General features: G+C 33.2%; 1 protein-coding gene across 1 annotated transcript; it reads right to left on the bottom strand.

The window, feature by feature from the left end:
- Positions 1 to 870: 870 nt before the first annotated feature.
- Positions 871 to 11,042, bottom strand: LOC149065601 (protein lyl-1-like). Its single transcript, XM_089253932.1, has 2 exons — positions 10,920 to 11,042; positions 871 to 1,885 (listed from the first exon to the last, which is right to left on the bottom strand). Exon 2 carries the CDS (start codon positions 1,810 to 1,812, stop codon positions 997 to 999), a length of 816 nt encoding a protein of 271 aa, XP_089110058.1. The 5' UTR covers positions 1,813 to 1,885; positions 10,920 to 11,042; the 3' UTR covers positions 871 to 996.
- Between the last annotated feature and the right edge of the window lie 4,522 nt (positions 11,043 to 15,564).

Raw genomic sequence — 15,564 nt, 5'->3', positions numbered from 1 at the left:
TGTTTCCATTGAGCCCACTAAAAAATAAAAAACAATTATAAAAAATGTTTCTGATGGTTTTTTTGTAATATTAACCGAGATATTACATTGGAAAGTATCATACATCATTGGAAAAAAACTTTTCAGAAATGTACTAAAGTTTTTAATTAACTGCAAGTTCAAAGAGCCTTTCGAATTTTCTCAAGTTTGTCCCTTAATATATACTGTTCTTTTTCCTCGTTTTCGGTGATTTGTGAATTCAAATATTTTGTTTAATATTGCCCTTAGAAAAATTTGATATTTTTTTTGTTCAGCTCAGTAGAGACGAGGGAACCGCTTAAAAAATTAAATTTTATATCTCAGTATATGTATGACTGCTGGTAAAATAAATGACGTACAGTTTCTAAAATCGGCACGTTATTTATCTACATTTTCTAATTAAAGGTATTTTATACAGTCAACGGTTCAGATAAAAAGATGTATAAAGACCATCTTAATTTACCATATTAAAATAAATTTAACTGAAATATGTGTGTTTTAAGTTTCAAAACATAAAATTATAAACTTGAACGAATAAATCTAATATTTAAGTAATTTTATTGTAACGAAAAAATGCAAGTACTCCGTCCACCTTACAGTGTATTTATCATGAAAATGAATCGTGAACGTGAATTTTAATGGAAAAATTAAGTTATATACAGCTGTGCTATATGATGAGAAACGTTTTTGACTCCGTAAGAATGAATATTCATGAAGTGAAATACGCAACCGACTCAATGTCAGCTGCCTTGAGGTTCACTATGAAATACATGAAATACATAAAGGTAAATATTTCTAGAGTTTTTGGAGTGGTTTTTTGTGCTTTTCGTCCATCGTCAAGCAAGAATTGTTCGTCCATAATGAAAAGAATGAATTTTGTGCGTCGTTTTGCTGTTAAGAAAGTGTGAATAGTTTCTAGCTATCGATAGATTATAGCAAGATCAGCACTCGAAATGTCTTTGTGAGATAAGTTCGTGTTCAAAACACTCTCTCTTCCATTGCATCATTTTGGCTAGATGCACTGCTCAAACTCGAAGCTGGTGAACTAGCTTCTGAAACAACTTCTGGACATGATTCGTCGTTATCCGGTTCAACTTTGATACCGTCCGTAATGAGAGAATCAGAATTTCTGCCGTCTACAGACTTCAACTTTTGATCTTTCGGTTCATTTTTTCTTTGATATTCTAATACCGACGTCAAAAGCTTGATGTATTTAATGGCTAACCTCAATATCTCATTTTTGCTTAATTTTTTTTCCGGCGGATAAGTCGGAATTAAACGTCTAAGTTCGGAGAAGGCCGAATTCACATTTTGCTGTCGAAAACGTTCTCTCGTATTGGTAAACATTCTTCGGACTATTTTTTTCGGGAAATCGGCTCTACGCAATGAATTTTGCGAAGATTGTTCGTTTCGGTTGTGGGAAGCCGATCCTAAGTTTTGATGGCGTCTTCTGTGAAACGGTCGACTCGGGAGTCCGATTTGAGTTTGTGGTTGAAGGAGAGATCCTATGCGATAGTTAGCCTCCCACGGTGATGTGATATCATAAAATGCGGAGGTGTTGGAGGATGTAATAGAGGGAGAAAAACCCAGACATGGTGGACGCCCCTGTTGACAGCAGGGGTCAGCTAAAGATGTCTCCTCGGAAGGAGACAGAAATACTTCGTCTCCGTCTTGCGAAAGAGGGGTCGTACTGTCCGAGAAGCAATCGCAATCTTCGGAATCTGTAAGCGAAGGGCTGTCTCGGCCGTCCAAGTTTCTAATCGTACCAGAAGGGGAGTTAGGATTTGTGTCCATTGGGTTGGCGTCCAGTCAGTGGGAATCATCAAACAAGAGCCACGTCCAACGTTTCGTTTTTCCTGGATAGTTCCTGAAAAGATAAATAATACTAAAAATTCGACACTAACATGCTTGTCAGAGATAACTTGACAAAATAAACATCTCTGTAAGTAGTATCCGTTACGCTCAAATAGACTGCGTGTGGTCACGAACGACCTCGTTAATGTATATTAGTACAGTATACACTGTACTGTTTATCATAGAGGGTAGATAATTTTGAACTTGGACGAATTAAACACTTGAAAAAACTTTGAAAAATACTATAGGTTTCACTTCGAGATCTTTCTTGTCTGTGGGAAAAAAATATTCTTATGAAATAATTGATTTAAGGTATTCAACTACCAGAGGGCATGATTTCCGCATGGGCAACATGGGCATTTGACCAGGGGCCCCATGTTTTAAGGAAGCCCCCAAATTTATATAATAGTATATATTTTACTCAAATTTTTATAAATTTTATTTGGTAAAATTTTGGAAAATCAAAGACTTTTCCCTAGCCTAGATCATATCATGCTATTTCCAAAGTGACCATTATTAGCAAACCCTATTAAATATCAATTTTAATAGTATACCAATCAGAGATAGACTTTACACAGCATGTACAACGCACCTGACAAAAATATATTCCAATGTTTCATAGTCTTTTGTTAGATTCCTCAATTTCACATCTTTTTGACTGTGTAAAATGATTTATGAAACGATGACAAGAAAGTTTTCACGTTTGATCAACATGAAATCCTCAAATCTTCGTGAAGATTGTGTATATTTGCAACGAAAACTTTGATTTACAACAATTTTCATCTTTGGTTCAGGTTGAAGACATAATGCCACAAATGTCAAGTAACGCTAGAGGTTTAGAAGAGTCGTTTCCAAATGTTGAGATAGCATTAAATCATCATTGGCAACATCACCAATATCAAACTGTTCTTGGCGAAAGACCATTCTTCTTATTAAAAATAATAAGATAAAGTCTTTTACAAGAAAAACTGTCATCTTTATTGTGCACTGAAGTGAGATAACTCAAAAATTAGATTTTGATGACATTATCAATGATTTTGCTCATATTAGAGTGTGCGAAAAAAACATTCATTGCAAGATATTTCATGTGTAGAATTTTACATTACATTCCCCATTTAAAATAGTGCATAGTACATATCCCTTTTTTGATGTGTTTACAAACGACATGTACTGTATTTGCTGACGTACGAAACCTCTTCAACCACAGTCGAGGCCCCCAAAATACCTCTTTTGCCCAGGGCCCCATCAAGTGAAAATCGGGCCCGGCCTATTACGTTTAAAACGTCATTTTTTGGAGAGAAATATCGATTTTTATTTTTATGAAAGTCCCATTTTTTTGTGATTCCAAAATAGGCCTTGAGGCCTTGTTTTATTTATATGATGCTTAGAACCGAAGTTACGCCCACTTTAGTGTTGCATTTTTACATACAAGTAATCCGTGAATAAAAACTTTAAATGCGTTTTTACGAAGAATGATATTTTTGACATTTTTTACTTGCATTTGAAACATGATTTCAAAAAAATATTGATTGTATCATTACAAAATTCTAATATAATATTTTGAAATGTATTTTTAATGTTATAAACTAAAATCTAAGGTCTATCACATGTATTCGTCTAATTATAGTGTTTTATACCCGACATGTTGAATGAAATTTCAAAAAATTCGCATGCGCATCAACAGATTTGGGCAAAACTTTGAGCATATCATACAATTCCTTAAATTTTTGTTTAAATCCTGCATCATCACTGGCTAAAATCTACAGTGAAAATAACAAAATAATTCATTCGAGGAATTTTTTGCAATCGTGTTTCGAACATTACATGAATTTTGCTGAAAATTTTTGACATGAAAATGAGTTTTTCAAAAATGATATAAATCCAAAATTTATTATTATTTTCATCATTTTGAGACACTTTCTATCAAAAAATGTCATTAAAAAGTTTCATTCCAGAACCATTTTATATTGAAAGGTCACCTTATGACTACTCGAGAATTTGAATCTAACGTAACAAAAAATCACTTTGGAATAATTTACAACTTAAACTAAGAAATGGTTTGTATTCAAGAAGCACATTGACGAAACGTTCCAAAAAGGAGAATTTGGCAATACCATCACATTTAGTTGAATTAAATATCAAAACGTATTTTTGTAGCAGTTTATATGAAATAGGTGTGAATGGTCATAATTAGAGCCAGAAGCGTATTTACAGGGTGGGCTAAGCGGGCTGTAGGGAGGGCAGGGCGGCCTCTCTAAACAAAAACAATCCAAGTTGGAAGGGGTATCAAATTTGAGGAATGTGGGATCGTGAAAATTATAGAGTAAAAGGGTTAAAGGGCAGCAAAACCATAAATCTACCTCTGCCTAGAGAGCGAGGGAGAGGTCAGTGAGCAACCAAAAGAGTGAGTGACCTAGAGATAGTGAGCAACCAAAAGAGTGAGTGACCTAGAGATAGTGAGCAACCAAAAGAGTGAGTGACCTAGAGATAGTGTGCAACCATGTGAATGCCCAATACTGTGTGCTAGCATGTTAGTAACTAGAAGATTTACCTAAAGGAAAGGTGCGAATGAGTGATTGAAAGATGCCTAGAGAGTGAGAGTGCCTAGATCAATGAGTGTCAAAAGAGTGACCTAGAGTGTATATGAGCATGAGAGTGACCTAGAGTGTATGTGAGCATGGGTGTGACCTAGGGAGTGTGTAAACATGGGTGACCAAAACAATGGCATAGTGAGCGAGTAATGAAAAGAGTGACCTCACAAAAATGAGATCCGGTTAGATTTTTGACAGTGGGTATATTTAAATTATGAGCTGGTATTTCTAGCCATGCAAGGAGACCCAAGAAAAATCACTTTGCCCGGGGGCTGGTGTTAAGACTGCCCTGCCTAGAGAGTGTGAATGCATATGAGCGACCAAAATAGCGACTTGGAGACAGAGGCATATTTATAAGGGGGCGGGTAATTGCCAGGGCGGTCAATTTGAGGAATGAGTGGTCAAGAAAATTCCAAGGCACCCGAGTTTCCACTTGAAATCACTTTGTGTGATAGAGGATTGGCGTCTCTCGATCAAGAAAATTGAAATGGCCATCGAACGATGGCAAATTTTGTGTAGACCACAAGTAGCAAAACCATAAATCTGCTTGACATCAGAGCCTGGAAGTTTGGAAAAATGTCTTCATTTTATTTATTTTTTGTAGAAATACCTTCTTCGAATTCCTCCGTGTGCTAAATTTCGATATTATTGTATGATTGTCCGTGACTTTTATAGGCTATATTCTACAGAACTTGGATATTTTAAGCATTGAGAGCTTCAAAAGAATTGCTCGCTTCGAAATATTCAACTCTTAGTATTAATTATTATCAGAACCCTCTCCAATTACAATTATTCACTAATCACTAATGGATTTACTTTACTTTGACCGGATGGTGTTAGACATGAATGCTCTATTTTAGAAGAACGTGACCTATTTACCCTCTCAGCGGCAAGGACGAGATATCTCGAACCCATAAAAGCCTGTTATTTCAACATTGGCAAGTCCGGATTTTTTGTAAAGTTGGTTTCTCAATGGAAAACTTTTCCTCTATACCCCCTAAGTTTGCACCTGCTGAAAATCTGAAGAAAGCCTACTTCATTAAAAAAGATATATTTTGAAGGGAAGTTTTTAGTAATTTCTAATTACCCCTTAAAGGGTTGAAAAAAGCTGGGAATGAATCGGAAGTTTCGTTTTTTCTTCATATGCTTCACATCATGTCTTACCCTCGTCCTGTAGCTAACCAGAAACTGTCCCAAGAGGATATCAGTTGACATCATGGCTCCCATAGAGCAGGGGTAGGGAGTTGACATAGCTCTAGTCTCAGGGCCCATCTTATTTCGATTTCATTTTTTATAACCATGAATGCTCTGGAAACAATGTTGGCAAGTAGTCTTAGATATGTAACAATAGTCTCCGTCAAATTGGAGAGATCGTCTTTCAAATGGATGCAGACAGATGAATACAAGGTTTTTTACATGAATATTCTGAGAAATATGTGGTAATTATGGAAATATGTTTGGAATGAAAAGCTATATGTAAGCAAACTATATGAAAGCGTTATAGTTTTGATATACGGTGAAACCTCGATATAACAATACTCTGCGAATCAAGAAAAAATATCGTTGTAGAAAGGTTATCGTTATATCGAGAGATAACATTGTCTCATCAGAAGCAGCCTAATTTGTGCTGTTGTTGGCATCTTTTCTGAATTGGCGTAGTCAGTTAACGAACAAAATGCATTAAAGAGGTTTTTTTTTGCAAAAAATTATAATTGCTTGATAAATAAAATTCAGTCGTTTGTTTCATCCTGTAAAGTAGTTTACCGTACAAAACTTTATGTACTATTCGTAAAGTATCTTCTCATTAACTACATGGATACTTTCGGAAGGTAGATAATGCAAAATACCGATGTTGTGAAACACCCTCGAAAGAGCAAAAACTGGTGAGAAATTTAAAAATATATCGAAGGTAATTTTGAGCAAAATATAAAAAATATCGTTGTAGCAGTTTCGAACTCTCTACAAAAAATACCGCTATAGAAGGATTTGTCGTATTAAATAGTATCGTTGTATCGAGAGGAGTTTAACATTAGACTATAAGGCAATTCAAACAAGATCTAAAAAAATATCGTTGTAGAAGAATTTATCGTTATATCGAGTATCATTGTGGCGAGGTTACACCGTAATTATTGTTCTTTTCGTTCAGCTATCACTATTTTGCATATCACTCTAAGCTGATTATGTATTTAGTATTCCATTAAATCACCTCCTACCTGACCTTGAAAGACGACAAACAATCTTTTTTGACATGATAATATCACCTTAGTTTGGCTAATAATGCAGCAATTATTATAGAAACAGTAGACGGAGAGTAACTGCGGTTGACTTTTAACTCATTTTAGGAAACTCGATATCCAAGATTTTAGTTATTTTTCCATTAATTATAAATATTTTTTCTATTGCCTGTTTTAATCCTTTTTAGTGCCTTTCTGCGAGCGTATTTTTATAATTTGAAAATTTTCAGTGCCTAAAAACATTCGAGAGAGAGTCATAGTATAATACCCATCTACTATCACTAATTGACTATCAGCAAAACATAACGCGAAATCCATAATTCAAATTAGAAAGTATATGCTACATTAAATCAATCTTTTGTCAAATCCAAAGTTCAACCCATTGACAGTGATGCCCGAGTCTTGTTTGGGCAACAGAAAAATTTTATATTTGTGATTTGATAATTATAAAAAAATAGTGTTTTATTTTCCATGGAAAGGCCCGAATTGAGTTCGTTTACCTTTTTTATTCATATAATGCACAAAAAAAAAAAAAAAAGATTTCCATTTTTGGTTGCATTTTTTTCTGAAATAAATTACACTGTCAAGGGGTTAATATGGTACATAAAACCATAAACAAAGAGAAAAAGAACGTCTGAATTGAAACAATTCGAAAGGTGCTATCGAAAATATTATTTCAACACCCGATTAACGATGTCGATTAAAATATTTTGATCAGTAGATAATAATAATTTATACCGAAAATTATTTTTATCAGAAGGAAAAACTCCAGAAAAATCATGATTGTTAGCAATTACGTTAGAAATATTAATTGGGATTTTATAGCCATTTCACTGGAATCTTTTTAATTCATAGCCGGGGCACTAATTTAGCTAACTAGAAATTTTCTTGCGACGAGAATCACCTTAGTCTTCATTATACATTGCATGAGAAACCTCAAAATTCCACTTTTATGAGGATTCCACAAAGAAATTTATGAAATTTCTCAATTTCATTTAGCAGCCAGTTTCATTATTTAAATCTCGTGATTGATCCTATTCAAGACTGAAGCAGATTTATGGTGTTTTCGCCCTTCTCCAGTTCTAGTCTAATTTTTTTGACCACCCATTCCAAGTGTGTTCATCTGAGCTTACCGATTAGTCCCCACCCCCTGTAAATAAGCCTCTGATTCAAGAAAAGTAAAAGACGCATTGATATTACAGATTTGAAATTTATATTTTCAAAAACTCTCAATTATCAGCAAAAGCGAAATCGATAGACTAAAAGACAAACAAAATTAGTCGATGAATGAGAGAACCTCTCTGGTCTAAGCAAGATGCAAAAAATTACCCAGCAATTACCAAGTCTCTTTCAATGTCTAGTTCTCTCGGATGCTGTAATCAAACTTGATTAATGTATTCTTTGATATAAATATGATCTAAATTCTTTGATAGAAATAGATTAAGAGTTTTCAAAAAATAAAATATAACAATAACCTATGCAATTGCAATCGAACCACAAAACTTCATTTTCTTTATGACGATACCAGAGTAGCAAACGGAATTCTAGTAAAATTTGAACAGAGTGAAACAAGCATGGAAAAGATAGGTATTTATGACTTAATTTTAGCAGAGATTATAGTTTATAAGCCATAATCGTCATAGCTACCACAAAAGTATCCTTCCAAATTATAAAGAACGGCAAATTAAAACGTTTTGATATCCTTAATGATATTTTGCAGCTTTTTCAAAATGTGGAATAGTCTTGTTTTTGTTTGTCTTTGAAGAAATGTATCTCATTATCCAAAAGCTAGGCAACGATGAGATATTTTCTAAAGAAATAAACTAAACTCGTTTGTTTCATTGAATAATTTATTTAATGTTTGATAGATTTTTAATGTATGATCACAGAATGGAATTTGAAATGAGAGGACCAAGTCAGTCGTGATTTTGTCCGTAAAATTTCATCTGAAATTGATTCTTTTCAACCTTACTTATAGTCAATATCAGCCGTCATCGAATTCGAAAGTTCATAGATATGTTTTACGTCTCTGTGAAACAGAAATTATATTAGTTTGAGAATACCATTTTTTCATCAAAAAGATTTCTTGAATTTTTAAATCAAGTTTTCAGGTATAGTGCCTGTATAGTAGTTAAAAAAAAAATTTTAAACAGTATCATTTCGTTTATTGTTAAAAATATGCAGCAAATTCTCGAGTCTAAGACGCCAGAAATGAGTATGAGTGGCATATTAATTCGTAATATCGTAATAAACTGAAATTACAGTCAAAGAACTTTTGTAAAACTCATTTACTCTCGTGTAGTATAGTATAGAATAGTACACTGCATTTGTAATACTGTATAAATGGTTTAAAAATCACGAGTTTTAAGTTTATCTTGATAAAGTGAAAGTGATCGGATTTTTTAATTTCAAGTTCGGTACGCTTGAAATATTTTTTTTTATAAATTCTAAATTTTATCTACACCAAATGCACTACAGCTTTAAATTGAGCAGTAGAACTTGATCAACCTTTTATGTGCAATATGAATTCATTTTACAGTATTATTTGATAAATCTGTAAATTTTAAAATATCCTGCTGACTGCTATCTTCAACCTATGGAAAGTATTTAATAATAACGACACGAGAGAAATGAGAAAGAAAACTAGAAATAAAAAGGTATTATATATGATAATTTTAAAAGGTCATCTAGGACTAGGATATGTTCGCTACCGTAAGAAATCACTCTAAAAACATTAGGTACAGAGACATTTAGGTAGAGTACATTTACTTCGAAAAGTCGGGCTAAACTAAATAAATACCCAAGTTTTTTAGGTGATTTCTTACTGTTCTGCCACATACATTAGTCTCAAATGTAGTTAGTCATTAGTCTCTTTGTTTTTGTACATTTTATAAATAAACTATTTTATTTATTTTTTTTTCATTATTTTTATATTTTGATGTGCGTATCCGGTGTAACAGACGTGAATGTTGGTTATATTATATCTAGGTTTTCAGAAAATGCGATAATCTGACTGATCTGGTCCTTGAAAAAATTATTGGTACAGTAATAAAATATATTGTTTCTTGAGAACAAATATTGACTCTACCTCTTTTATTTGTGTTTTCCTACCTTCCGAAATGTATTTAATGCTCTGTTTAAATTGATTTATGCACTGTTTATCAACATTCCTAATTTCTTACCACGTTTAGCTCTCTATTCGAAAATGTTTTACTGAACAAACCACTTGGATAGCTAGCTCATCAACGATCTGTTACTGCCAAAACATTTCTTTCATGCATTTATGCAATGGTTGATAACTATTAATTGAAACTTATTTTGCATATCGTGTCATTTGTGACAAGAGATGTTTTTTTTTCTGAATAGACCAATTATTAGTTACTTTTTTTCCAACGTAAGATGAAGCATTTTTTGCATGGTTATTTAAAACTAACATTTTCCTCTCATATGTCCTAATAATTCTTTTTCATTAATTTAATTTCATTTTAATTATTTGGTGGTTCATATCAAACTGTTAATATCAGTCTTATTGTTTGATTACCATCATTATAGAATACTGTACTCTTTTCAGGAGTTGTATTTGCAAAGGTCAATAGCTTTACTGTTAATATAGACTGTTCTTGAGAATCCACATCAACGTGGATAATATAAATTAAAGTGAATTGTGGGATTGCTAGTATATGCATATTTAAATGAAACAAATGTCATAAGATTTCAAAAACTATAGGTTCAAAGCATCACATCGTCATCTTATTTCAAATTCTAATGCTGTAAAAAAATTGAAATCATCAAAATTTTGGAAATTTTAAACTGGAATGTTTTTCATCAAAACCTTCAAAAGGTTTTGATGAAAAACATTCCAAATAAAGGACTACAAAATTAATACATTAAAAATTTACAAAATTATTGTCAGTGAATTTAAAAAAAAAATTAAACTAAACATCTACGGCGAATCTTCCATATGAAGAGGTTTAACGGCTCTCCAAATTTTCATTAGCCTACCAAGAAAAAGCTTATCTTTTCTATCAAATTGTCACAAAAATAATAACAGAATTGGATTTTTTTTACCTTGAAGAAAAGATATGCAAAATTGATCGTGATTAATTTTTTAAACAGTATATTCAAACAGTTTTCGTTTTGGCGCAATTATTAAATAAATAAAATGTGCTCGTTGTGATGCCCGACTTGAAATATTAATTTAAAAAAATGTCACGGTACTCACCTTGAAACAATTGCTAATCCACATGATGATTCGGTATATGTTGGTATATGTTGCAAAGTATTCGATGTGAAACGTGTTCGGCTGATTTCAGGTGGCATTGATTTCAATATACCCCTAATCGGCATTAACAGCGAGAAGTGGGCGTGTACTTATTCACTGTTTCGGAGCTGACGCCAGCCAATCTCGTGCGCGCTATAAAGAGGAGTCGCTCTCATTGGTCCATTGCATCCCAATAGAGAGATTCTTCTAACGGGTTAGGGCTTCATTAACGTTTCTCAAATTGAGATACTATTACATAAAATTACATGATACAGCGATAAAATATTGCTTGCCAAAAAAATTCCTCCGTGACGACACTGACTGATTTTCCAGTTATACAGTTAAGGGGGAGTTACTCCCCCTTAACAAGTCAATTTTTCAAAAATGACTTTAAAAAATATTTCATTCAAATGCATATCAAAATGCAAATTTTTTTTGCATCAATCGGTTGATTTGCTCTTCATTAAAAAAAAGAAATAATAAATTATAGTGTAAATGTATACAAGAAAAACACTTTGAACGCTATTTTCTCAGTTTGCAGGAGTTTTTGAATGCATCCGTAAGATTAAAAAAAAAACTACTGCACCCAAAATTCTGAAATTTTGCATAAATATTATGGCTGGTCCCATTAATCGATTAATTGGGTTGGTCAGTCGATCGATTGTTAACAGCAGTTGAAAAATTTAGTTGAGTTAATCGACTCGATTAATCCGATTAAAATTCGATTGAAATTTTTAACTGTTAACGATTTATTTGATGACACCGATTCAGAGCCGTAACTAGTCAGGTGCCTAAAGTCAAATTCTTGCACAGGGCACAGGAATGGCTAGCTAAGGCCCTGCACCGATTAGATGCCTTAAATTTATTATATTCCTAGATATAACATTTCAAATAAGTGACAATATTTGAAAAAAATTGTATCAATATTTCGATCAAATTTTTCGACATGCGGAAAGTATAAGTCAATTCAACAAAAACCGATGATGATTTCAGTTTTACATTAGTTTGATTGAAGTTTTAGAAGACAATGCCACAATGCTGTCTCCACTGCAAACAGCAATTTTGGTATTCGGGAAACACATCGAGCCCCCTCCTCCTGTACCATTTGGGAGCAGTTTCTAAGGAAAAAAGTAACACACACACAGCATGAAGACAGAGAATAGTTTTGATATCCGTGACTAACCTAAAACGACTGATTATCTAAAAAAAACAAGCAAGATCCTACGGAAAAAATTCCAGGATTTGACAATATTCAGCATTACTTCAAATGTACAGCCTGAATTTCTTAATCTATTCCAATATTTGTATACATTTGGCGAATAGTTGAGTGAAATGAATAAAATATATTTTCGTAGTACCAATTAATAAAAGTAGCATTCGAAAATATTCGATTAAAATTCGATTAATCTATTAAAATCTTTTATTAGACATTAAAAAATTTTAATTCGATTCTCAGCTTTAATAAATATTCATTGGACATGTGTAAGTAAAATGAACCTCCGATTTTGCAATTGATCAACGGGAAGTATTTTTTGAAAGATATTGAATTCTCTTTCTCTCAGATATTTGAAATTTATATATTTTTCCAAACTTTAAAAACTTTAACCTGGACAGATAACCAAGTTCGAGGTTCATTTTACTAACACAATGCCAAATGAACATTTATGCAAAATTTCAGAATTTTGGGTGTAGTACAGTGGATCCCGCTTATAACGTTTTCAAAAAAACCATCATGAAAATACGGTGTAAGTGGGAAAACGCTTTAAACACGAGACATTAATGAGAATTATATAGTTGGAGTTGGGACCACAAAAATAAGTCGTATTAAGCGGGAAGACGTTCCAAGTGGGAACGTTATAAGTGTAATCGACTGTAGTTTTTTATATATTAAACGGATGACTATATTTTTATTTTGGTTATTATTATCATTGTTATTTTATTTATATTTAGTATTACTTTTCAACGTAAGTGTATTTGATGCCTTCTGGGGTTGTTGTATAAATACTGCAATCTCTGAGAAAACAACGGTGTTCAGTGTTTTTTCTTGTTTATACATTTACATTATAATACATTATTTCTTCTTGTATTTTAACTCCTTCGCGTACAAGCTGTTGGAAACATATGCGAATAATCTGTATTAGACGTATTGGCGATAAATATGATAGCCTTGTTTGCACGTTAAAAAAGGGAAGAAAGAAAAAAAGCAATAAGGGAGGGTGAGGAAGAACAGTACAGACATTAGGTTACAGAGAGAGATAAGCGATTCACAGTACCTTGCTTTTTCGCCCTCACCTACGTGTTCTCTTTCTTACTTCCATGTACAGTATATAACAGAAGGATTAGTTCTGAGAAAGATACATTATATATAGGGGGGGGGGGGGAACGCGATAAGTGGGAAAAGTTGAGAAGAACAAGAGGAGGAAAACGCACACACAATTTTGTTTCATAGGGTTACAATAAAGCTTTGCGATGAGGGGAGAAAATGTTGAAGAAACAATGAACTGAATTGAATTTATTCCACTAGCATTTAGACGCAATATTGCGTCCCTGATCGTAAAGGGGATAAAAGAACAAATCAACCAAAACTTTTTGCATTTGAATTTGCAATTGAATGAAAAAATTTTTTAAAGTCATTTTTGGAAAATTGACTTCAGGGGTCGTGGTACCCTTTAAACTCGACTGTAACTACATCGATGATTCTGCGAAACATTGTCGTTATAACCAAAGTGTCGTTACAGCCATGCCTGACGTTTTTAAGATTTTTTTGACAAAATATATCATCAGATGCAATCAAATACTGTGCATGAAGTTGTGTTTTCCATTATGATTAGGTGGCCGCAAGGCCCCCAACCAGGGCCGCCCTTGTCAGGCCCGGTGCAAAAATAATTTGGGGCTTCATAGCCCCGATTTTACATATTTTGCAGAGTAGGGGGAATCGGACATTCAAAGACTCATGCATTATCACAGAACATACAGGAATGCTGGAAAATATTTACTCACCAGTGAGAATTCAGAATTAACGAGAAAAATGTTCCTAGAGTTGATAAAAAATCTAGAATATTAATGAGAGAAATAATATCCCAGAATTGATGAAAATTCCAGAAGCAAGCTCAGACAACTTGTTTACTACGAAAAAATGTAATTGCGTGTGTGATACGTGTATATTTTTCCCTTCTGTTATACCGTAAATGCGGGGGCCGAGTGCCATCGCACCTGCCGGACACCCCTAATGGCGACTCTGCCCCCAACACCCTAGAGCTAGGGACCCTAGGCTGAGATCTTTGGTGAGCCCCCCAACAAAAATATTATTTATCCCGGGCTTCCTGACTGGAGCCCTGACAACCCTACTCTTGGGGGGACCATTGGTATGGTGATCATATTTGATAGAGTAAAATTATGGGGGGAATTATGATCATAAATACGAGGCAACACCCTTATCACCAAAAATGTTCTCCTTTTTAACAATTTCAAATGGTTTTTATAATTATTCTTTTTTTAAATAAAGACCTAAGGTACACATATGTGTACGTAATTCAAATGGTCCTAGTAAAGATATTGACTCAAATTAATTAATTGAATGGTTTTTTTCCTTTTCAAAGAGGGCATTTTTACATACAATAAACACAAATCAATCAAAAATATTTTTTTTATAATAGTCTGGTTTGGTTCACTTGTGTAGAGGTTATGGGTAAAAAAATGAACATTGTGCGAAATTTTTAGTTTTATTTGACGTCTACATTTTTTTAGGCATTTTTTTCAGTCCCCCTTGTTGGGCAATTCGACTGTTTCGGGGCCTTTGTATTTGTTTATTTGAGAATATTTACACCCGACTTCTGCAGAGGCCCGAAAAACACGAACTTTACACTTTTTTTCTAATTTAAGGGGCCCAATATTTTCTCTTGCGCCCGGGGCCTCAACCGACTAAAATCCTCTTTAGTTTATCGTCGATTCTTGTAAAGATTAAAAGATTATGTATTTAAAGTAAACTTAATCGGGAAAAAGAAACATTAAAAACAAAAAAAAAGGCGAGAAGGGCAAAATACGGTCAAACTCGGTTATAACGACCTCGGTTGTAATGAAAAATTGGCTAATCCGCTAATAATTGGTGGATTGAATTGACCTTCATAGAGAATGATATTATTAACCCCCCTTGTTTAAAACGTCGATGAAAAAGTGATCACTTCGGATATAACGACAGTTTTGCGTTGTTTTTTGCTTCCGTTTCTATATTGTGCTCCAAGAAATTACTAGTGCTAAGTTCATCGTATTGAGGCAATGTTTGTTGCTCATACCTAACTAAAAATCAATTGACTCTTAATTTAATTAAAATAATTAGTGGTTTTGTTAACAGGAAACAAAAAACTTTTATATTTAAAAAAAATTATTTCTGTTTATGGTCATGAAAAAAAATTGGGATAGGGAAATGAGAATAAAATTTCTGAAAATTTTATTTTTGAAAAGTTATGAACAAAAGTTATATGAACAAAAAATTCAAAAAACACTATGACACTCATTAAAAAGTTTAGTTCCCAAAAATGTTCGTTTCATGCAAAAATTTGTTGAAGAAATTTTTAAACAAATCATTGCGCAAACGCAGTGCTTCAGT

The sequence above is a fragment of the Pholcus phalangioides genome, unplaced genomic scaffold (genome assembly GCF_987345545.1).
Source record: "Pholcus phalangioides strain wild (caught in Gottingen) unplaced genomic scaffold, Ppha-v1.0 ptg000039l_1, whole genome shotgun sequence".
NCBI classification, from domain to species: domain Eukaryota; kingdom Metazoa; phylum Arthropoda; class Arachnida; order Araneae; family Pholcidae; genus Pholcus; species Pholcus phalangioides.
The sequence above is the reverse complement of the archived record's forward strand: the minus strand, read 5'-3'. Positions and strand labels throughout refer to the sequence as shown.